Source organism: Bidens hawaiensis, unplaced genomic scaffold (genome assembly GCF_021521415.1).
Source record: "Bidens hawaiensis isolate Kalapana, Puna unplaced genomic scaffold, B.hawaiensis_p1.1 tig00020828_1, whole genome shotgun sequence".
Classification (NCBI taxonomy): domain Eukaryota; kingdom Viridiplantae; phylum Streptophyta; class Magnoliopsida; order Asterales; family Asteraceae; genus Bidens; species Bidens hawaiensis.
Window position 1 is genome coordinate 305,917 of NW_027493209.1, and position 24,879 is coordinate 330,795.

The window sequence follows — 24,879 nt, forward strand, 5'->3', positions numbered from 1 at the left end:
AAATCAATTTATGCACCCCTGACCAAAAATATTATATGAAAAAGCCACCATCTTTATGAAGCTTAAACAAAATTAAATTGGTTTTATTTGGTATAGGAGGTTACATTACAGTTACACCATTAAATTCTTGATTTAAAAAAGGTCAAATCTTGACATAATTGAAACCAATAATTAATTAATTAATTTCATATTGAGTTGTCCAAAAAAAAAACTATTTTACACATAATAGCCCACATTAATATAAATATTCCTAATCTAATCTCACTCACCGCAGTCATTCTTCTTCCTACCCATTTTCCGGCCACCGTACTATCCACCACCGGCGACCCGAATCCGTTTTCAGATCCGCCAGTCGCAATTAATTCAAACATTCGGGTTTTTAGGTATTATTTTCACTCGATCTTAGGGTTTCGTTATAATGTATGTTAATTGGTTGAATTGGATTAGGGATTTTGTTCATTAGTAGTGATGATTCATGAATCTAGAGTTTGTGTTTGTAGATCGTAATGTTTTGATTCCGTACGATCTTTGTTAACCATTGATTTGTGGGTTTTGAGATCAATTAATAAATCAATGATTTGATTTATGTTTTGATGTTTACAGAGATCATCAATGCATTTCAAACAGTTCAATCTAATAAATTTAATTCAATTCTTGTATGAATTAATATGACATTTTTTTTACTGTTTTTGGTCCCATGCTGATAGATTAGGGTTTACAGCTATTATTTTTACTTGATGTTATTATTCAAGCAGACATTTTTGATAATGATTTAACAAATTTATAAAGGATTTAGTAATCTCGTTATATGCGCATTTTTGTATGTGTGTTTTGAAAGTAATGTGATGGTGTTAAGTAAGCACTGTGCGCGTGGCACATTTTGTTTGTTCAAATAAGTAACGGATAAAGTAAGGGTGTATAAGTAGTTTTAGTCGTCTGTTCATAATCAGTTTATTGTAACGCGTTTTGGAGTTCATGTTTGATAAAGAAAGCTTTTAACTAAAAAGGAAATGGATCAAATTCGCAATCCCTGTATATCACTTTATTCAGCTGTTTAGATTATTATTGAAACAATAGAGCTTTTGTAATTGTTTTTTGCATGTTGATTAATGATTATTATAAAAAGTTTAATAACATGGAAAATATGACAATGTAGGTATATAAAAGGTTATTGGATTTGAAGAACATTTGGATAAAGATCAGATTTTATGGTGGGCCCAAATGAAAAGAACTGATGTTGTTAGCAGTGGAAGGAGGAAGGTTTTTCTCTTCCTCAGCGTCGGGCTATAGTAACGGGTTGAATCTACTTCTTTTGGGCCAGAAAAAGGAGGAGAAGCCCATGAGAGTTACCCCGTGGAATCAGTACCATTTGGTGGACCAAGAACCCGACCCTGATCTCCAACTGGCTGCCAACAAGAACCGCTGTGCCTGCGGGTGTGCTTCCTTCACCTGCTTTGGTGGACCCGAGAGCCCGTCTGTGGGACCCACCCCGCACCAGAAAGCCGTTGTTAGAGACTCGTCTCGTTTAGAAAAAGTTGAAGAAAATTCTCGGGCCTCTTGTTTGGAAGGGGATGGTGATGGTAATGGCATAAGCGCAAATTCGCTCAAAAGCAGCTTGAAGAAACGGGACCTGACTATTGCGGTTAATGATGGTGATGAGGCCGGGACCGAGGTTGAGCCTGTTTTCCAAAGTGCTAGACGGAGTGTGCATTGGACCGATGTTAGAGGTGGAGAACTTTGTGAGATTCGGGAATTTGAACCTAGGTATGATTTTGTTTGTTATTTAGACAGAAACATTATGTGTGCATGTATCACACACATGTATATTGTGTTCGTTATCTTTTTAGAAAAAACTAAATATGCAGTTGCGCCTTTCTTTCATAACGTTTCGATATAAATCTTGTTAAAATGGAGTTCTATTTGAAATAAAGCATTTTTTATTATCGTAAACTATATCAGGTGTCGTTACCCTACTGGTACCGTGACAAGCTGGACTGATACCGACCTCACAACATAGGTACCAGTGTTGGTATATTGGGACCAGTATCGGTATTCGGCTTTATGGTTTTCGAACGATGTAAAACTCCATCGTAACTCGTTGATACTTTTTCTAGTACATATGGTGTCTTTGTTTATCACATTTGACTCGTTAGAAATAAAGCATTCAGTGAATGGCTAAAAGTTGGTATAGCAAATGATTGTGATTAAACAGTTTATTAACTAATATTGAATATTGACATGTTCTATAGATCTTTTCTTCAATTTTTTATTTGAACAATGAGTTTGCTAACACATTTTAAATGCGTCCTTGCAGTGAACACAGTGAGTCAGATGATGAATTTGAAAACAGTACCGGGAAAACATGTTCATGCAGGATAATGTAGTTTGAGGATGTAGCTTTGGGTTGTGTTTCGGTCTTTTTAAGGAGGAAGTATTTGAGGACAATTTTTGTATTATGTCATTATGCCGACATTATCGTACCTCGTACAACAAATCTCTCAGAATCATTTGCAGCAAGTTCAATCAGGTTGTTGTATCAAGTCAGCATAATGATATGATACTAACGAGTGAGTTTTATGCATTTTGCTTCGACAGCAGTTTAAACTTTTGTTAATATTCGAGCTATTTTTTTCTTCAGATTATGGTATTCTTAATTTGTTTTGTCGTAATTAATACAATTTATATTCTTCTCTAGTTATTTAATTTTTGTGATTTCTTGTCAAGTTTCGAATTTTTGAGGTTTATATATGCAAGTATTGCTGTATATTTCAATAGGGGTGTTTACTTTCAGTTCAGATGGTTTTAATGAAACTTCTGGGCTGAACCACTAGCTATAGTTTGCGGGAACGAGAAACCAAAACGGTTTGTGTTGGGGGTTTTGTTATATATTGTTGTTATATGCAAAATATGTATTTCATTTAAAATAAGTTTTATTTAATCTATCAACTAATTGCTGCGTATGAACTGTCGTATGGTCTTGAAAGACCGGCGAACCGTCTTATGGTCATAAAAGACCAATGTACAAATGTCCTAAATGCAAAAGGTTGGACCAAAAAACTACACAAATTCAAATTCAGAAAGAGCTAACTACACATAGTTAATTAACTTAATTACATGTGGTTTGTCTATATACACCTTTAAAGGTTTAAGTTTGAAAAATTTTAGTTATGTACTCATGTTAAAAATATATAAATATATTAAGTACGTGCTTTATATGGCAATGTTGGAGTTTTGAATCGACAATGGTATCCTTGCTTACTAGTACATAAGCTAAAAATGTAAATGTACAAAGTTGAACCAGAATAAGAAATAAGAAAACAGACCCAAGAACCAGGTCAATTGGTCAAACATAGTCGGTCATGGTTCGGTTTGGTGGTCCGGCTCTTATGTTTCAAGCGTCTAGACCACGTTTACACGGTAACAAGAAGCATAATCAACACAATTCATCATGTTCATAACTATTGAATAGTTAATTTACACAGAATAAAGCCAAGTACCAAAGACTAATCCATAACAACACAAATGCATCAATCACCCAAAACCAACTAACCAAGACTCAAGACGACAATTTCGCCCCCTTGAAAATTTACATCATCCACACGTCCTCATCAAATTCAACCAACTAATTAAAACCGAAAACCTAATCTTCATCATTCCCTCTGCTACGTATATCCGATTCAATCCCTTCAATGTTATGACGTTGAGAAATCTTCAATAAATCACCACCAATATCCAGGTCATCTTCAACCTTCACACGTCGGTCATCTGGGCCCGCATCATTGGCAGCAGATTCTCGAGCGGCGGCCAGAGGTGGTCGTTGTTGTGGTTCTTGAAATGGGTCTCGGAATTTGTTCTGCGATGGCTTGATTTTTGTGCAGAAAACTTCAAAAAAGTTGGTTATGCAACCTCGACTGTAAACGTTGTATCTGCTGTCGGCTCGGTACCGGAAGTTCTCATAGGTTGTCTGAAACAAACAAATATTGGATAATCACAATTGGATAATTGGGTTGTATTAAAATATGTAGCAGGAATTAGGGGTGTAAACGGGCGGAGCTCGTTATAATTCTTTATATTATTGCGAAATATATATTACTTAGTTATTTTTCTCATAAATTCTATGTACAATAATACTTATAACGTAATTTTTTATTTATCATACAAAAGAAAAAGTGAAAAACCACTACATATATAGTCAAGCTCAACCCCGGCTCGTTAATAATTTTTCATGGCTCAGACTCGGTTCGTTAATAAGTTTCCAAGCTCAAGCTTGGCTTGATTGTTATTTATTATATACTTGACTTTTGCATACATTTATAATTATAATTCTTAACATAACAAAATGTATTTTATTCATTTACTTTTATAAAAAATTTCATATATAATAAATACATTATGCAATTTTATATTTATTACATAAAATAAAAACTATTGTATTTATATATATAACAGGCTACTTTAGGCACATGAGACTAGTCAAGCTCGTTAGCGCAGCTCGAGCTCAACTCGTTATAATTTTTCAAGCTCGGGCTTGGCTTGATTATTATTTATTAAATATAATATAATTTATTTAGGCATTCTTATCATAATTATATGTATAATAATATTTTGTTATGTAATCTTATATGTATTACATAAAATAAAACTATTATATGACATATTCCCTTATAATATAAAAAATAGGCCTGCTAAGACTCGCAGCCTCGGTTGAAAAGTTCAAGCTTGTTTCGAGCTTCAAGCGAGCTGATCTTGAGTGCTCACGTGTGGCTCGGCTCAGCTCGTCACAAACCTAGTTATTTTTGTCATAATTTTATAAATAGTGTTTTAGGCTACATGAAGCTGTAGCAATCAATCATTCAAATCAACGTGTAAAGACCTATATTGTAAGTTTATAATATGCCAGGCTTGTGCATGCTATATTGCTATGCAAAGTGGGATCTCGGGTCTAATCACTAAATTAAGTATTTAGTTTCTATAATAAAATCACAATACAAATAGTGTAGATTTGACTAACCTGATTTGACGCGATAAGGTAAAGATGAAATCCCGTGAGTCCACCAACGAACCAAAGTGAAATAAAACAATAAGCCATTAATACAACCGAAGCAGGTGATTCTTTCATGGCCTTCCAAACAGTACCCTCATTATCAGTCATCAAAATCTTCATGTATAAAGCCGACATCGAAAATATATAGATGCATAGTATTGTTGAGGAAGAAACGAACATGAAAAAGAAACGATAATTCCGCTGAACCACAACATAAATAACGGTTAATTAAATAAACAAAAAAAGAAAGAGAAAAAATAGAGGTGGCAAGATAGTGCACAAATCGGTTTCTAGTTCGGTCAAGCATGGTCAATGTCAAGTTTTTGCCCAAACTGGCTCGGGTTGACAAGTTTAAAAGAGGAAAAAGATCGGTTCGAGTTTGAAACCAGGTTATATATGATTTGGTTCGTGTTTAACAGGTTTCAATGGAGGAGTTCTTGAACCGATTTCAAATCTACGGTTTGGTTCGGGCACAAACTGATTTCTCTCAAACTAGTTTTATAATTGGTTTCGGTTCAAGTTGAAAAAGGTTCCGGATCCCAACCCGATTCTTTTCTGCACCTCACTCTGATGACATGTCAAAGTGGGCCCAATTCAAAACAGCCTGTTTTTAGTAAGGAAAGAAACAGACTATGTCAAACCGGGATGACCTAAAAACACTTTTTGTCCATTTTACTACTGATTAGGGATGAGTATTTTCGGTACTGGTACCAGTTCGAATTTGGTACCGATTTGGTACCGAATCGGTACCAAGTTTTTAGCTTTTGGTATCGGTATGGTACCAGTACCGGTACGATTCGGTACAATACCGGTATTTCCCGAATTTTGCACGAAATACCAGTACCGAACTGATACCGGTACCGGTACCAAATATTTCAAATTTTCGGGATTGATACCGGTAAAATCCCTAGCTCATCCCTGCTAATGCTAGATTGTTAGCAACCAACCTCACTTTAACATATTGTAACTACTTAATAATAAAATGATACACTCTAGTCTCTATCGGTTGCTAAAATCAGTAATAGAATGCATAATGGTTGCTAAAATCATTTCTATGTCATGCAGTTTACCCTTAGATAGGTTTGTAAACAAACCGAACGAAGCATGTTCATGTTCATTCACTTTAAACCGAGGTTTTAATGTTCGTGTCGGTTAGTTAAAAGATGAACATGTTCATGCTTGTTTATTAACAGTATAAAGTATAAACGAACATAGCTGAGCTAAAACCAGTTAAAAGTAACCTGAAGAACAGTCTGTCAGGCCTAAAAACTCATTAACTAGACTCAGTTGTAATGGGTCAAAAACTTTAAGTGAATATGTTAACAAACGTAAAGAAAAAAATGTAAACTAACGAGCATAAATAGATTTAGATGAACCAACGTTTACAAACGTTCATGAACATAAATGAACGAACGAGACACATGCTCATGTTCGTTATTTTAAGTAAATGGAGAATCTTTGTTCATGTTCGTTCTTTTGTTAGAAATGAACAAACGAACTTGAAGGCAAATGGTTCACAAACTGTTCACTGAAAATCCGGTTCGTTGACAGATCTGCCCTTAAAAAATCAAGATTATTACAATAGTAGTCTTATTTTTTAATAAAACTAAATAAGCGTTTGTATGTATTAAAAAAACTTAACACCAGGCAATTTTAAGCATTTTGAACTGTTCTAACCATTTGACATTTTGACCCGTTTAACATCAAGCCCAACCCAAATCAACACATTGTAACATTTTGGTAAAGTCTCAAATTGCCACCTCTAATAAAAAGTTGTGAGAACTGAAACCGTACCAGCCCGATGCACTGGCCCACCCAAGGACAATGATGATCAAACCGTTCAACACAATTGTTACAAATGGAACAATGAGAGCACCTCGGAGGCCGATAAAGCATACATGTATCACAATACTTGACTCTAACCGTAATCCCACGATACATAACTTCCTTGGTTCTTGGAAACTGTAACATCGGCGTTTGTCTATCATGTGAAAATTCTTCTTCTGGTGGATGTGAGTTACGCGGTACAATCCCAGGATCACGGGCTGAAGTTAAAAGAAGCAGCACCAATACCTATAAAAAGTAAAATCAAAACATGGGTCGTGTCAAGGTGGTTACTTTCTATGCGGGGTCAGGTCAAAGATTAAGAAAACTAACATAGATTGTGAAGAGGATTGCAGCAACAATAATGGCATATCCTGCATTATAAGACGGGAACTCATGGCGAAGATGTCTTCCAACAAATACACAGAAAACAATAACCGGAATAACAATCAGTGAAAATGTAGCAAGTAAAGATTTAGCATCTGGACCGAATATAAATCTCCCTCCAAGAAAGAATTTCTGTAAAAGAAGACCAACAAAACATAATGTCACAATAATAATCTAAATTCACATAATACAAATAATTTATGAGGTTGTATATGCACTAATAATAATCAAATATCACTAATTGTTGGATACGCTAAAAACACTAAATCCCCTCATTTTACCTATGTTGTTAAAACTAAAAGCCCTTCAGGCGAGGTGCAGGGAAAGCGCCTTGCTAACATTCAGGCGATCAGTCGACCTTCGGATGGGATTCCAACCATATGTAGGTAAGATTCTGGCCAAATCCTAAAAATTCTGGCAAACTGTCTAAAACCAGCCCCTAAACAAGCCTAAAAACATGTCTAAACACCTCCCCCCCCCAAAAAAAAAGGTACACTTATGCTACATGCCTTGCTTATATTGGGCCCTCAAGCGCCTAGGCCCAAGTCTGACCCTTTGACAACTATGCATTTTACATAGATTGTCATACTGTATATATACAATATATATGTATCAAACAAATCCTAATGGAAAGCTACAGATTGATTAAAAAGTTGATTTAATGAGCAAAACGGGGTTCAATTTAACTACATCTACAGATAATAAGCAAAAAAGCCCCATTTCAATTTCAAATCATAATAACACAAAACAAACACACAATTAAAAAAAAAAACACACGGAAACAGTCATAAGCAGAAAAACTGAAGTTGACCTAATTATTAAAAAATCGAAAAGGGGGTAAGTTTAGTTAAAAATCTTACATTTCGGCCTTTCCAGACTTCATACACCTTCTTCGCCATGGAAAATTGAAAACCCTAAGTGGCGAATTTATTATAACAAGTAATTGAATGTGCGGAAGGAGTGCTTATGACAGCTCATCCTCATTTGTTTTTTGTTTTTTTGTTCCGGAAAGTGTTGAGAGAGTAGAGAGTGTAATGTGTGATTGATTAGTGGTTTAGGATCTGAGACAGACGGTGTTCGCCGGTGATACGGTGGTGGTGGTGGTGGTGGTGGTGGCAGTTTTAATGGGAATGGAATGGAATGAGAATGAATGTTTTGGGAAAGCGGCTTTTTTATTTTATAAATCAAATCTCATCGTCCAATCACTACTCAAGATTCAAATAAAAGTTGGCTGTGGTTTAATGATATAGCATAGGTAGGAGGTTCAAACTCAATTTATATTGAAGATATTAGGGACCCTGGCTTGTCAGGTTCGAGTCCTGTTCTCACCCGTTTTTACCGGTCCCTCTCTATCGTGCCGTCTGGCGGGCATCAAATTAATATATTTAAAACATAACAAAACAAAAAATAAGCATATTTAAGTAAAAATTAAACTTATTTATAATGAGAAAATTAAAACGTACAAATGAAATTAAAGTGTTAAACGTAAAAATCAAGTAAAGTAATTATATATACAAGTAGAGTAATTATGTAATGTAATTAAATGTTCACTTGTATTTGATTCTCACATTTAGCACGTTAATTTCATTTGTATTTGATTTAAACTCATCAATTATTATAATAAACAAAAATGATGGTTGAATTACAAACCCTTTAGTTAACCTAATATTTTGACAAGTGACACACTCATGTAATTTCTAATTAAATTTATTATTTAGAATACAATTTTAATTAAGATTTAAAACATTTCTTATTAGCCTTATCAATCATCACATCAATATTAAATTTACACATTATACTTACATACATAAATTATTTAAATATTACAATTTTAGATATTGTTAATTTTAGTGTATAGTAACCATATAATCGTTTACAATATGTACAAAACTAATGTTTTATTCTTTGTTTACGGTTATGGTGGAACTTGTAAAACCTTTTTGTGGAAGACAATTTATGCTTCAATAAGATCCAAAGGAGAAATAGTTTTGAATGTTGCTTCAAGCGGCATTGCATCTTTATTATTGTCGGGAGGAAGAACAACCCATTTAATGTTTGGAATTTCTATAAATCTTACTGATGTTTCATCTTGTGGCATTAAAAAAACACTGATGTTGCCCATTTATTAAAGAAAACAAAGTTATTTATATGGGACGAGACACCTATGACTCATAAACATGCGTTTGAAGCTTCGGGCAGAACCTAGAGAGACATGTTGGGTCAAAATGGTAACATGAACTGTGAAAGGCAATTTGGTGGAAAAGTTGTCGTTTTTGGTGGTGATTTTAGACAAACTCTTCCTATTGTTCAAGGCAGCACGAGGCAAGACATTGTTAATGCATCTTTGTGTTCATCCTCCCTTTGGGGTATTTGCAAACTACTTAAACTAACAAAAAAACATGGTTAACCGTTAGAAGTGACAAATCTAAGATACAAGAAACAAAAGAGTTCGCTAATTGGCTTTTGGATCTAGGAGAGGGAAAACTTGGTGGTCAAAATGATGGTGACGCGACTTTTGATATTCCTGACGATGTTCTTATTAAGGATACCAGTGATCCTATTTCACAATTAATTAACTTTGTATATCCTTGTATCCTCAGAAACTATGAAAACCCAGATTTTTTTAGTGAAGGAGCCTTACTCACCAACAAATAAGGTCGTTGAGGAAGTTAACGATCGTTTGTTATCCATGTTTCCAAGAGAAGAGAAAGAATGCCTTAGCTCTGATTGTATATGTCCAGATGAACATGTTCGTGACACGCTTCAAGATAATATGTACTCTCCTGATGTTTTAAATGGATTAAAAATTTCTGGAATGTCAAATCACAAGTTAGTACTAAAAGTTGGAGTACCGATCATGCTACTTAGAAATGTTTAAAAAAAATGGTCAATGTAATGGAACAAAACTACAGGTAAAAAGACTTTATAATCGTGTTATTGAAGTTGTCATATCTGGAACCAATAATGGTGACCACACTTATATTTTAAGAACAAATCTTATACCAACAGATAAAAAAATTATATTCAGATTTCAAAGAAGGCAGTTTCCGGTTGTTGTTTGTTTTGCAATGACAATCAATAAAAGGCAAAGCCAATCACTTTCTAGGGTTGGTTTATTTTTTAGACAGCCAGTTTTCGCCAATGGCCAGTTATATTTTGCGCTATCTAGAGTTAAAACAAGAGGACTCAAAGTACTCATTTTTTATAAAAATGGTCAAGTTTAAAAAAAGACTATGAACGTTGTATATAAAGAGATTTTTAGAGAGTTTGGTCTTGTAATTTTATTTGTCTTTATTGTAATTTATTAGATGTTTTAAGTGCATCTTTAAATTCATTGACGTTTTTATAATATAATTTATCCAACCCGTGTATTACACGGGTACCTAACCTAGTTTATAATACACATGTTCACTTTAGAAATGAACATATGGGTATATATGATAGAAAAGTACTATATGTGTTTTTGATTTATAAAAGTTATAGCACCATATGTATGATGTGACATGCATTTTGGTTTGTAAATTAAATGCCACCGAATCATCTAAAAACAATTCAAACTTAGAATTACGACATGGAGAGGAGAAAACGCTTGTTGATACGAAACATGATTTCAATATATTAATTGAATTTAATATATATTAATTAAGTTATCTATTATTTAGTTTTTATATAATACTCTAATCAGGTTTTTTTTATTGTTTATCCTTTCCTATTTTTATGTATTTATTTCATATATATTGTAATCTTCGTTTAATAAAAAGAATAAGAAAAATAATCAGAAAATTGTTCCAAAGCATTGTTCTCTTCTTCTCTCTTGTTATTGGAGCTTAACCCACTCTACAGGTCTATTGGAAGATTAACAATTTCGAATCGGTCTCTATATCAATTTGTGTCAGTGATGTGTTAATTTATGTTCGTTTATGTCGATAATTAAGGCTATTAATTATATTCGGTTCCACTTCCAACCAAATCAGCAAAATAAAATAGTGTTTGTGTACCATCACTTAAATACATAATTGAAGGAGTCATATTTGCTTGTTATATGGTCTAGCTCCATGGCACCGAAAATGTATCAGGGCTCAAGTGATTCACCGAAGCGACGAGACCTTGAAAGCAACTTTTTCAAGTGTCAGTAGCGGAACGTTCTGTCAATCGGGGAAGGTTTTTGGTGACAAGACCTGGAGATATTAGAAGTGAGAATGCTGACATGAGTAACGATAAATCCTGTGAAAAACACGATCGCCTGCCAGTGGAAGGTTTTCTGCGTTCAGTCAATCTATGCAGAGTGAATCGGTCCCTAAGGAACCCCCGAAAGGGCTGCCGTCCGATGGGTACACGAAAGTGACGAAGTTGCTTTGACTACAGAACCATGCCTGTCTGTTGGAGCGAATTGGATGATTGGGCCGAGGGCTGCCCCCTCTTCCCCTCACTCTCCTTTCCCTAATATGAACCTTGATCATCAAAGCCTTTCTGACTCGGTCTGGCCCAGTCGCCCTACGCTGCTGGCGCTTCAAAAGGCGAAACTCTCGTCATAGTTTGGCGACCTAAGGGGCAGACACTTTCTGTTATCTAAAGGCGAAGACTCGGAAGTGGGCGAACACTCGGCCCAGCGGGCGAACATGCCGGGCTCCGGCTCTATATCAATTCATCAAACAAAGAGACTAATCAAAGTACATTAATAGAATGATACATAAATGGAGTAAAGTAACACATCTAAGTTTGGCATTCTTTTAGCAAAATGGTAGTCATGTGTATCTTTATCAAATATTAATATCGTTATAAAGTCACATGTTCACCGGTCTTTTTGCCATGTCGGGCTCGATTGATATCATTATGCGCGTCGCTGCGCGGTAGATCTTTCCCCAGACTCTTTTTCATTCGTGCATAATGCTTGGGCCTTCATGATTGCATCCCAACTTTGCGGCATACCATCGCGGCCGGTGAGGGCGCGTATAAGGTTATCACATCGCACGTTCTGGCGGAAGGCTGCGCGCATAAGTTATTCGCCTACTTCACCAATGTTAAGCGCTTCTTTATTGAAACGCGTGATGAAGTCTTCCACCGTTTTATTATCACGACGGGTAACATTGAGGATGTCTGTCGGGTCGCTGATATGATGGCACTGTCTGGCGTGTTTGTTCCTTTGCCCGTGAAAACGAGTGTTGGCATCTCGTTAGAGGCTTAGCATGATTTATATTTGGTGCGTTTGCTTGTGATGATGGAAGTGGTTAATCCGTCTTAGGCCGAGACCAATGCGACGGCGCACTGGCGTGGTAACATCCCAACCAATGACGACGACTTTTGCTAAGTCGTCTAAGGTTCGAGTAGAGGATCCGGCGGCCAAGGATAGCAGGCCGGTTTCTTTTGCTGATTTTTTGAAGAACTCTGAAGCGGCTTCGTCCAAGGATGTTGTCCTTGACGGAGATGGTTTCGTCTCGTCGTCCAGCATTGCTATTGGGGCGGTCGTGACTAGCAAGTTTTTTGAGAATCTCGGTGGCGAGATTGGCGCTTGCACTAGGGTCAATGGCGTGGGGTAGACGAGTGTGAACCCCAATAATTCTATTGAGGCTGAGCAAACATACTTGCCTCGACGGAATATCGCTTGCGGCCCCAAATCTGAAGATCCAGTTTTGTGCGCCGAGTTTTTGGAGCATGCGTTCCCACATAAGGAGCATATTGCGCGGAAGTTTCAACCCCGCGATGGCATGTCTTCTGATGTTATATATAATGATGTCTGGAGTCTCTCTAGCATGGCAGAGCTCGTAGTGACAATCAAGTTCTCCATGCCGAGAAGATTGAGGCTGACTCTGCCAGAAGGGAGATGAAACTTCTGGTTAAACAGTGCGAGGAAACCGCTGGGAAGGCGGGTCGAGAGGCGGCGGATAACCGCCAAGCTCTGGCCGCTGCCCAAGAAGGGCAAAGGAAGCCAGAGCGGATTTGGCGGAGACCGTCCGGGAGTGCCATGAGCGCTATAAAAAATTTCAGGCTGCGTGCAATGAAGTCAAATGAATATGTTGCGGATGTAAGAGCCCGGGCTCAAGCAACGAAGGAGATTGCAGCCGAGTATCAACAGGAGAACACAGATCTGCGCAAGCGGGTTGAAGAGTTGGAGGCGGAGGCGGCAGTTCGAAAGGCAGATGCTGGCAAGCTTGCTGACACGGTGGTGGCCCGGGAGCACACCATCGAGACGCTAACTGCTCAGGGCGCCACATTTGCCAACGACCGCGATTGGTTGTTGAAGCATGCATTCGCAAGGTAAACTTTTCTCCCCTCTTATATATTTGCTCGATTCTTTTGTTCCTTATAACTTTTATTTTATTACGTAGGTCGCTCAGCGCATCATAACTGATGACGCGATGACATAGAGCGTTGGGCGCCTTGTGACGGCAGCACAGCAAGTGGGACACAAAGCTGGGTTCCAGGAGGAACTTACGTATGTGCAAGGCCAAATCCCCTTGGAGCTCTATGCCCTTCACAATGTTTACGTTGACGCGGAATATCAAGCCACTGAGGTGGAATACGATGCCTTGTCATTCCCCCTTTATCCGTCGTTGCTCAGTACGCCAAGGAGGAAGGTGGCGTGCAGAAGTTGAGAAATTGTTGGCGATGGTACTATTGCGGAGCGTTATCCGGCGGAGGGAGAACTGTAAGAAAAGGTTAACTATGAAGTTTCTCCCCGCCAATAGTAGATTTGTACATAGGAAGTTTAGGCCTTATGTAAATATTTGTGTGTATTCAGCGGGTGTTAGTATCCGCTTTATGTTTCTCCTAGCCTCCTTTTTGCCTTCCCTTAAAAGGCCAACGGACAAGAAGTTGACAATTGGTGTCATCTAGGATGCGCTGCCCGTGGTAATGACACAAACTTCTCTGGTAGGGACTAAGGGGGTGTTAAGGATCTCCACGCTGGTATCTTTTTCCAAGTGCTCAAAACTTACTAACGCGAGCTTGTTGAGCTCGTCCGTTTGTTTCTTCTCGTTGCGTTTAATATGAATTACTTTGCATGTTGGAAAGCATTGCATCATCGTCTTGGCTTAGGCTAAGTATAAAGCTATTTTTTCATCCCCAGCTTAGTCGATTTGGTTTGCGACCATCATGGAATCCACATGGGCTTCCAATGTCTAGCACATAACTTTCGCGCGATCTTGAGGCCAGCCAGAAAGGCTTCATATTAGGGTTTGTTGTTCATACTTTTAAATTTCAAGTCGAACAGTATGTGAACTCATGGCCTTCCGGATATATAAGTCTTAGCCTAGCACCGGATCCTCGTCATTTGAGGCTCCGTCCGTGCAGAGCCGCAAAACATTATCTTTTTTTTTTGTCGTGGGAGGTTTAAATTCATTGCTGCAATCCTATTCTCGAGCTATGGGTACCCCCGCGACGAAATCAACTAGCACCCGCCCTTTGATGGCTGGTCTTGGCTTATATTCTATCGCGTGTTCTCCCAATTCTATGGCCCATTTAGCAAGCCTTCCTGAGAGTTCCGTTTGCATAACACATTTTACAACTTGTAGTTGATGAGAACGTTGATTGGATAACCCTGAAAATACCTGCACATGCGTCGTGAGGCTTGAACTTACGCAAGGACCAACTTCTCCAGAGTTGAGTTTCTGGTTTCAGCGTCAGTGAGTTTGCGACTGACATAGTAGATGAGGGTTTCCCATTGTCTCTGTCTACAATTATCACACCGCTTACGGTCCTATCTGATGCGGAGAGATACAACGTTAGTTGCTTCTTCGGGAGTGGGGCAGTCATGGTGGAAGGTACACCATGAATCAGATTTGAAATTTTAACAAATTTCAGAACTTGGAATTTTAACCTTCAAAATCGGCTGACGCTTGGAACTTATAATCAGATTTGAGAATTATAGATGTACTGTTCTATTGAAAAATATCACATATCTAAGGGTTTTACTCAAAGTTTGGTGTTTTTTTCCTTTGAAATAAGGCAACAGGTCTCGATGAGATTCAGTTGCATGGCTCTTTTTGAGCTTCCATCGAATAGATCCGATAATTGAAAATAAGTTTGAAGAGTCGCGCATGAACTCAGATCTTAAGATATCAGAACTGGATCTCGCATGTATTGTCGGAAAATGCAGATCTTAAATGCCGAGTGGAGAAGGTCAAAGTGTGGTTCGTTGTCGTGTCCAACGGATGACGTCAATGAATAGACATGGACATAACCTCAGATCGGGTTGAATGGATGTTCTCCTGTCTTCAAGATGAATGAACCCACACCTCTATCTTCTTCTCCGGTTGCTTTAGATTTGTCATGGAAGAGTGAAGGAGTGGAGGTGACTGCTAAGAGTTTCCTCTTTTTTACAGATACAAAAAATATGTTGGAGGCCAACCAAAGGTCCCTTCAAATTAGAGATGAAGACCCCTTATATAGGGAACCTTATGGCCACCATCATGAACCCCTAACCTTATTGGATCATGCCCGGTTAGGAAATACGTCCACAAACAGGGGCGGACCCACATAGAACCCATCGGGGTCCCGGGACACCAATGTTTTTTAAAAATTACTTAGAGACGGTATATTAAATTTTGTAATGACCCCATAAAAATTAATACTTGGAACCCATACTATTAAGGCTGAATTGGTATAATGGAAAGTCCCTTGTTTTTTTCCTTTGAGAGGTTGCAGGTTCAAGCCTCACTATACTCTGTTTTGTTGTTTTTTATATCCTAGTCAATATTAGTTATTTTGTTAGGGTATTTGTGTTTTTCGTTAGCTTCTTCCATATAGCAATTATCACCATGCAACATATATAATGAGAACATGGGTTTTGCATTTTTTTTTTATTATTTATCTTGTGTATGCATATTATAATTAATCATTTATTTGTGTTAGAGTTAGTTTTTCATGTTTGGTCATGTATGTAAGACCATATATATATAGCTTACGTTTATGTTTTTCGGGTATGAATAAAAATGAATTAAAAGTTTATGTTCTATCTAGTTTCTAATCTATATTCTTTCCACTTACTCGTTTTCAATGACACCATATTTCCGTGTTTTATTATGTTCATCGCCTCGACCCGATCTGAATGGCGACCGACCCAAAAATTTTGCAAACCGAAAAAATTAGGATCCTATTGGCAAAAAATCATAGGTTCGTCACCGTCCACAAACCTATAAAGAAAAGTAAGATACCATGTATATACCATACATAAAAAAAGATATTGCATAGCAACATGTTTTTGAAAATCCTATAAACAACCATATATCAAAGTTAAGAAAGTGAAAAGGGTCTTACTTTGTATCATTAGAGAAGAATAAGATGTACATATCATATACTACTACATGAAGTTCTTAACAAATTTGTACATGATATGGGAATCAAGAGTTAAAAAAAGGATCTTATTACAGCATATATCATATAAAGCTGGTAACGGTTCATATAAGAACTCACAAGTCATCCTGAACCGATGATCGAATAGGCTGTTGACCACTTAAAAGTGCGCCACTTATTGCTAAAATTTCACATTAATGAAGAATCATCATCATCATCATCAACATCATTGTCACTTATGTCTATATCATCAATATCCGAATCATCCAATTCATCAAAGTCCATACTATCACCGAGAAGCTCTAGTGATCCATCATTTAGCATCCCGGGATGAGTTCTTGCCTCTTGTATTATTGACAATATTTCATCTATGTTTTGGTTTGTATCGTTTAAACTCGTACTGTGAGAACTTGAACCCACCATTAGATCTGAAGGAAGGTTCTTTAGGAACCATGGGTGCATCTGGATTTCTTGAATGGTTATTCTCTGCACAAATCCAAATAAAAATAAAGATTATTAAATACTCCATCTAGGGCTGTAAACAAGCCGACCCCTGTCGGCCAGGGATGGATAGGGCTTGGCTCATTTATCTTAACAAGCTGAAATATGATCTGCTCGGGCTCAACTCGTCAAAAGCTTGAGCCAGCTCATCGCTAGCTAAGCCGGTTCGTTTGTTTTTAAAAAACTTTCACTTTTTTTATACTTTACACATACTGATATATATAAAAACCAAAATAATATTTTCAATATATTTTTATTTTTTTCATTAATAATGTCATATGGCTTTTAAGTTACAAATATATATATATATACATGCGTGTGTATATATTTTCTATTAACTTAGACAAGCCAACGAAGCAGCCACAAGCCGAGCCGCTCGTTTCAGTTATAGACTGATTTCAAGCGAGCCACGAGCTTTTTGGCCCATAATCCCACCCGTCCATTTCAGCACCTCGACTCATATATGACATATGAAATTAGAAACCTTCTCAGGGTTGGCAACAAATATCCGATAAAGAAGATGTTTGCATTCCAAAGAAATTTCTACGGTATCCGGAATCGCATATTGAACACTAAGTATCCGCTGTCATAAGTCAAACCGAGTTTAATTACACAGCTGAACTTCATTAAAATGATTCTTAAAGTTTAAAATAATACTCACGGAAATAGTTGTTCGAAAGTTGTTTGGATCATCTGGATGTCCAAAGGGGTATGTCCCAACTAACATCACATACAAAGTAACACCACATGACCAAACATCTGCAAACTAAAATTTTCATGGGTTAAAATAGGAATTTCCGATATTTGTTTAAAAATTGCTGATTTTTCAAATCATCATTGTTCATGAATACTTTGCAAACAAACCTTGGCAAAATGTAAATTGAACAATATGTTTTTGTAGTGTACAAGAATAAATTAAAATTGTAAGCTCATTTCTTTTTTGCTTTAAAATAATAATAATAATAATAATAGGAGTAATAAATTGGTTGTCTATTAAATAACTAAAAGCTCAAAGGCAGCACCTTTCCATCATATTCCTTTCTTGACAGAACTTCAGGTGCAATGTAAGCCGGTGTTCCAACTGCTGACTTCGGTTGAGAATGCAGAACCGATGACTGATTGCAAATAAATAAATAAGAGCAGTTTTATAATTAAATCTAGGAGACCGAAATAACTGAATCCAAACAAAACCAATGGTTTGGTTTTATGTTCTCATAAAAACCAAACTTTCGGTTCTGTTGCGGCCTTGCATGTAATTAAAACAGAACCGAACCGAATTTATGAATTTATGCATTATCATTTTTAACTTTTTATTTTAAGTAATTTATAAGACCTTAATAAATAATGTAATCCAAATATTTGAGCCCACATGCATAATCATCAATTAATTATTCATTAACAAAAACTCTAGACCCGGACTCATTACTTTGGGCCAAATTTTTTTTTTGACCCAAAATTTTAAAGCCCAAATGGTAAAATCAAAACCAGACAGTTTTCAAAAACTCAAAAACTAAATTTTCGGTTTTTGCTTTGGTTTTCGCCCTAAATTGACCCATAAACGCCCCTACTTTAATCTACAGAATTCTCATATAAGACCTGCAATGTGATAAATTTAATACCTTAGAGTACCCGAAATCACATATTTTAACACGAGGAGCTGTGCTTCCGTCTAACAGTGTGTTTTCAAGCTTAAGATCTCTGTGACAAATTTCCTGCAACACGACAATCAATCAAGAATAGAAGAAAGGGCAGAATGGTAAATTGGATAAAAATATTTCATACCATTGAATGACAGTAACTAACTCCCGATATAAGTTGTTGAAAGAAAAATCGTGCCTGTTTCATATAAGAAAAGAGAACCAAGTCAAAAGAATAAATCTTGGCCATTTTTTACTTTTGAGTGTTAGAAAATGCTTATTAAACTTACCTCGTTTTCACTGAATTTGCCCGCACGACAAATTCTTTCGAAAAGCTCTCCTCCCGCAGCATACTCCATGACTATTGCTAAATGCGTTGGAGTTAGTAAGACCTGAAAAAAATAAGCCGAAAACATAACCAAATTTTGTTAAAAACGATATTTTAAAGATTAGGGAAAGTTGAGTTTTTATGGTTTGCTCATCAAACTCTATTGGATGATGTTAGCATTTGGCTTCTTTAATGCCACTTTGGCTTTTAAAGGTCAAATGTCTTACTCTTTTAACTTCAAAATCAAGATGAATTTGTTAATGGTATGTGCAGAATGTTGATATACACATTTACTAACATAACGGGTGAGTACCATAGACTCTTGGAGAAACATAATTCGCAAATTTATCTCACTTTTTAATTAAAAATTTGCTAATTTTCACTTTCGAGTTTCTTGTAAAAAGTTGACTTCTGGGACCATGGGAGTATTTAGTGGATCAAATTAGCAAATTCAAAAAGAAACTTATGAAATCCATGTGATAATGTGGTTTTTAAATCTCAAGATTGGGAGGTTGAATCTTTAGTGAAATTTGACTCTTTTGGGATTAAGTAATAGAAATGTCAGTGTTTGACTACACTGACAACAAGTGTTTGACCATAAAATATAAGCCAGCTCAGCTTAATTGAACAGTGTTTGACCATAAAATAGTAGCAAATTTCTACTTATCTACAGAACTATGCAACTCAATGGCATTAAACCAGACAGGAAAAAACATAAATATTAAAATTAAAAGAAAAGATATCTAATTTGGCACACACACAAAAAGTCAACCAAGCTGTCTACTTTGTGCATCTTTGAAGAATAAAATTTACCTCTTTGAATCTGATAATATTTGGATGCATCAAGGATCTATGATTCAGTATTTCCCTCTCTACATGTTCATCAATCTGCAAAAATTTTCAAAAATCTTGATCCAACCCACATAGTATATTACATTAATCATACACCAAGTACATAAAAACATCAAAAGTAAAAAAAAATGCAAATTTTCAAAAATCTTGATCAAAGCCACAAAGAATTTTGCAGCAAAAGTCAAAAAAAAAATTTATAAATAACTGCAAATTTTATAAAGATTCAAATCAAACTCCCAAACTAATTTGCATCAATCAAAACATCAAGTGCAAAAACATGAAAAGATTAAATTTTTAACACTCTTGATCAAACCCGAAAAGTATATTTCATCAATATAAAAAATTTATAAAAAAGAATGCAAAAAATTTACAAAAATTCTTGATCAAACCCATATCCTATTTTGCATCAATCAAGACATCAAGTACACAAATGATCAAAACAGTCAAAAAGATCAAAACTTTACTAAGTAAAAGCAGATAAACCTTTTGACCCCTTTCAATAAACTTGACAGCAAACAATTCTCTGGTCCCTTTGTCCCTAACAAGCTTGGCTACCCCAAAATTACCAGACCCTAGTTCTTTAACCACTTCATATCTCTCCATGTTTGCCCCAAATCACACACACCCACAAATCCTATTGTATGTATTTGATATATGAGTGTGCAGAAAATAGAAATTTCTAGAGGCTAGGTGGGTGGTGGAGTGTGTTGTGGGCAGGTAAGAGATTCTGAGTTTACTAAATATAGAAATCACATGGACAGAGAATTCAGAGCAGAATTCTTTTTCTTAAGAGATAAACCCATACCCATGTCTTACTATTATTAGTTACTTTATTATTATTACACGAGCTCGACCAGGCTCTAGCTCGGCTTGTTTAACTTACACAGAGCTCGGCTCATTTCGAGCTCTATTTCCAAAGCTCGAGTTCGGTTCGTGAGTAGATTTTCAAGCTCAAGCTCGGCTCGTTTACCAATTATTAGTTATTTTTTAAATAATATAATTATTTTTATATATTATTTTCTATTATAATTTTCTGTATAAATAATATATATATATATATATATTATTTAGTTATTTTTATTTATTTTTTATAACACTATATATATATATATTAATTAATAATTATTAAATATATATTTTAAAAAATTATATAAATGGCGGGCTCGATAAGGCTCGCGAGCCGACTCGAGCTCGATAGGTGAAGCTCGGGCTCGTTTATTAAACGAGCTTACTTTTAGGCTTGAGCTCGGGCTCGGGTTCGATTAAGCTCGGCTCGTTCGAGCTTTTTAAGGAGCCGATCCCGAGTAGCTCGGCTCGTTTGCACCCCTAAATTAAGCATCACGTGAGATTGTTACCTATTATTATGAAAGTAGTCTAATCCACTTGTATCATTCATATGTGTTGTAACCCTGTAACAAAATTGAGTAGAAAGAAGAGTTTTAGCAACAATATCGCTTGTGGGTTATAAGATTTTAATTGTATCGTTGCTACGATCATACTACGTGTTACATTATTTATAGGAAGAATTATACGGGTCAACGGGTCATGCTCCTTATCCTGTATGTTAATTGTTTGTTCACTTTAAGTTTTGTGCTTGGTAATGTGTGAGAGAATAAAATGACAAGTAACATTTTTTTTTTTAAATTTATTTTAAAGGGTTGTTGGACGTAGAATATCTCTATATTTAACGGTTGTGTACTTAAAGCCCGTATATGTCACTGCGATTAAGCGTACAAGTCTGCTGATCTTCTTATGCTGAGGATAGTTGTGAAATTTTGGCTCTTTCGGCATTGTAGGTTGCTCCTTTCTTAACCCCCTTAATTTATCCTCTTCTTCCAACTACAACAAAGACAAAGATCATTAACGAGCACGAATAAAATCAAATGATAAAAACATAGAATGATGACAGCTTACCTGAAGCTCGAAAACGGCTCTCTTAACAGTCCTCACTTCAGTATGCAACTATGCACCACCCCACCCTCATTGGTGCCGCTAGCGGTAAAGAAAATGGTGAATATATTTCAAAGAGAATTACAAGGAAGAAGAAGAAGATTGGGTTGAGAGGAAGATGTGGGTGGTGGGTTAAATAGAAAATAATATATCTAAATATTAATAATAATAATAATATTATCTTTAATTGTTTATACTTTTATTCTTTTCTATTTTAATTATATTAATAATAGTATTATTATGTTTTTTAATCAATATTTAAACAGAATGTTTTTTTTTTAATTTGATTTAATAAGTGTAATGCAATATTAAAAATATATCAAAATTTATTTATTTTTAAATTTAGTTATATTAGTAACTTTAAAAATAGTTATACTAAATTAATTTTAATTATATAGTTATCATTATCTTGTTTCAAAATGAATAGAAGTGGTAAATTGATGACCATTTCCTTGATATTGTTTCAAATGTAATTTAAAAATGATAAATTTTCCAAATATGCAAAGACATAAATTTTTAATGGAAAATTCTTAAAATAGTCCAAAATAGGAGAGAGATTCCTAAAATAGTCCCAAAGATTTAAAAATTCCCAAAATAGTCCATGGAAATTCATCTGCAGCGACACACTGGTATTCGTGACGTGAGATTTGATTATCCAAACCCATTTTGACACATGTAAGGTGACGTGAAATTCACAAAGAAATCTGTCTTTGCTAATAGTTTTCAAGCCAAAATCATCTTCTCAGAAACCATGGTTTTCGAATGAAATTTATCGGGCCCGTGAGTTTTCAAAAAAAGATGAAATTCACGTTTTTTTGAAATTCATCTACTCGGACGCATTTCAAGTGAATTTCGTCTGCTACGAGAAATTTCAAAAAAGTTACAAAAAAATGATATTTTTCCAATGAAGTTAGTCTTGTTCGATGATTTTCAAAAAAGTTTAAAAAAACGATAGATCCAATTACAATGTTACCAATGTACATGGATTCAATATAACTACGTAAGGGTTTTCTTTATGCCACTTTCCTTTGTTTTAGCCTAACTTTCTTGCTTAAAAGAATAAGTTTATGATAACTAAAACACACAAAATCAAAGTAAAGGAATCATTTTGGCCTCCATAGTTGACCCTACCAAAAAGATTTGGAATATGAAAGAAAGAATCTTAAAAGAATTTCTTCCAGATTGAAAATTTGGTTCCATTAACATGTGACTGACGAATAATCGTATTCTTCATTTGATATCAATTTCTAAAGTTTTTCTTAGATTTTTATTTGATTTTACCATTTCAAACTTCCTAACTTTGAATTCGATCAATATTCCTTCCAAGTTCCGATGCAAACTTACGCGGAGTCCCTCGTCAACAAAGTAATTGAACAGCTTTGTTCTTATGATCTAGATTGTTTAAAACTTGCACGATTTAAAGAGTTCGTATAGGAATTATTAGTGAACACGTATGCATTGGAAATATTAATAGTTGTCCGGTTATCTTCTATATCGATATAAACACTATATTTTAATAGTAATGTCTTTATAGAAAATGTTCATTGGTTTTCAAGAAAAACTTCTATCAACTAACTTTTTTAAGTGTGTATTACTCTTTGTATATAAGTAAACACATATAAGATATTTATATCACAAACACCCCGAATGGCGAATCCGAATGCGGTTGTGTCCGATGCCCAATCCGCCATTGCCATGGCAATCACGGCGGCAGTGAACACTTCAATATACTCCCAATCAGTCCCTAATTCTCCTTCCAACATCACTTTGTTTTTTTATGGAACTCATGAGTATATTGACTTAATGACTTCTACATGTCAGTATGTCACATTTCATGATCATTTTGGTATGCATATTTGCCATGGATGGTTGCTCAGTACTTGAGTATGTTATCCTAATGTTTGGTTCTTTTACAAGAAAGTGCAAGGTCCAAGGGAAACAAGTGTGTCTTACAAAAGTACTCCTATTTTATCTTTTAAGAATCTCAATAATTTATTCATCAACAATCAGTAACAGGCACACTTCTAAAGAATCACTTTACTCCCGTTTCCGTACATGCCTATGTTGTAGTATCTTTTATTTTATTCAATCTAATGGCTTAATAATTCCTTTCTTAACCTAGTGTTACATTAAGAGATTGCCACGTATGCATTGCATTACTACGGGCCTGTGACAGTGTGACACGCCACATTTATATATTTAAAATAATACGAACACCTAATTATTTGTGCACCTTTATATAAGATTAGTTAGTTGTTAGGTACAATATGATGGATGGTATATAACTGTAGTTTAAAGTCCTTTATTAAATATTATTATATAAGTAGCGGGTACCTTATGTTTCGTGACGGATTCGTAATAGTTAAATTTAACCTGACATTTAATCTGATTTATCTTAAATACTGATTATCTTTATGTACTAAATAATAACGATTATTTAATTATTAGTGGTTACATAAACGAATATAATGTGTTAATATGCATTACTTAATCTAGTGAATTATATATACATTATCAACTAATGTATACTAATAATTTGTGTTTACAAAAGACTTTTTTACTCTTTAAAAGTTATTATTATATAAAGTGAATGGATAAAGTGTTGTGTTATATAAATTAAAACTTGTAACACTTTTAAATAAAAGTACTTAATATACTTATAGTATAAGTATAGACAAGACGTGGATGTATATGTATTTTTCGTTAATTTGAAGTCAATATAAATAATAATAACAAATAAATAATATCGATAATAACAAAAAATAATTTACATACTAATTGAAGAAACACTAATCGACCCCGGGCAGATTACGGATTATCTGGGGGTTAAATAGATGTTTCCCACGAGGGGTTAGACCCGGCAAAGATGGTTCTTCTGATAACCTGCAAAACAGACACCGTGAGCTCGTCACTGAGAAGGGGGGGGGGTACCTCCTTGTGACCACCCTCCGGCGTGAGAATCAGACTAGATTGCTCTTGAATATAAGTGTATATTAAGAGATTGCTAGAGCAGATATCAGGTATAAGATGTAAGATACAAGATAAGATGAGATGATCATACCATT

The 24,879-nt window shown here is 35.5% G+C and overlaps 3 protein-coding genes across 3 annotated transcripts; 1 reads left to right on the top strand and 2 right to left on the bottom strand.

The window, feature by feature from the left end:
* Positions 1-248: 248 nt before the first annotated feature.
* Positions 249-2,481, top strand: LOC143561860 (uncharacterized). Its single transcript, XM_077049834.1, has 3 exons — positions 249-383; positions 1,157-1,764; positions 2,315-2,481. The coding sequence occupies exons 2-3, from the start codon at positions 1,235-1,237 to the stop codon at positions 2,382-2,384; spliced, it is 600 nt and encodes a 199-aa protein (XP_076905949.1). The 5' UTR covers positions 249-383; positions 1,157-1,234; the 3' UTR covers positions 2,385-2,481.
* A 1,004-nt stretch (positions 2,482-3,485) lies between these two features.
* On the bottom strand, positions 3,486-8,382 carry LOC143561859 (protein S-acyltransferase 8-like). Its single transcript, XM_077049833.1, has 5 exons — positions 8,116-8,382; positions 7,202-7,387; positions 6,839-7,117; positions 5,012-5,245; positions 3,486-3,964 (listed from the first exon to the last, which is right to left on the bottom strand). The coding sequence occupies exons 1-5, from the start codon at positions 8,152-8,154 to the stop codon at positions 3,641-3,643; spliced, it is 1,062 nt and encodes a 353-aa protein (XP_076905948.1). The 5' UTR covers positions 8,155-8,382; the 3' UTR covers positions 3,486-3,640.
* Positions 8,383-16,486: 8,104 nt separating this feature from the next.
* Positions 16,487-20,606, bottom strand: LOC143561861 (serine/threonine-protein kinase SAPK2-like). Its single transcript, XM_077049835.1, has 9 exons — positions 20,348-20,606; positions 19,826-19,900; positions 18,975-19,076; positions 18,830-18,883; positions 18,667-18,759; positions 18,070-18,162; positions 17,709-17,813; positions 17,532-17,630; positions 16,487-17,032 (listed from the first exon to the last, which is right to left on the bottom strand). Exons 1-9 carry the CDS (start codon positions 20,465-20,467, stop codon positions 16,736-16,738), a joined length of 1,038 nt encoding a protein of 345 aa, XP_076905950.1. The 5' UTR covers positions 20,468-20,606; the 3' UTR covers positions 16,487-16,735.
* Positions 20,607-24,879: the final 4,273 nt, after the last annotated feature.

Coding starts and splice junctions, on each gene's coding strand:
- LOC143561860 (XM_077049834.1), top strand. CDS start 1,235: ATGTTGTTAGCAGTGGAAGGAGGAAGGTTTTTCTCTTCCTCAGCGTCG. Junction 1,765..2,314: donor ATTCGGGAATTTGAACCTAG/GTATGATTTTGT, acceptor GCGTCCTTGCAG/TGAACACAGTGAGTCAGATG.
- LOC143561859 (XM_077049833.1), bottom strand. CDS start 8,154: ATGGCGAAGAAGGTGTATGAAGTCTGGAAAGGCCGAAAT. Junction 7,388..8,115: donor AAGTCTGGAAAGGCCGAAAT/GTAAGATTTTTA, acceptor CTTCTTTTACAG/AAATTCTTTCTTGGAGGGAG. Junction 7,118..7,201: donor CAATCCTCTTCACAATCTAT/GTTAGTTTTCTT, acceptor TACTTTTTATAG/GTATTGGTGCTGCTTCTTTT.
- LOC143561861 (XM_077049835.1), bottom strand. CDS start 20,467: ATGGAGAGATATGAAGTGGTTAAAGAACTAGGGTCTGGTAATTTTGGG. Junction 19,901..20,347: donor TTATTGAAAGGGGTCAAAAG/GTTTATCTGCTT, acceptor AAATTTTTGCAG/ATTGATGAACATGTAGAGAG. Junction 17,033..17,531: donor TTGTTGCCAACCCTGAGAAG/GTTTCTAATTTC, acceptor GGATTTGTGCAG/AGAATAACCATTCAAGAAAT.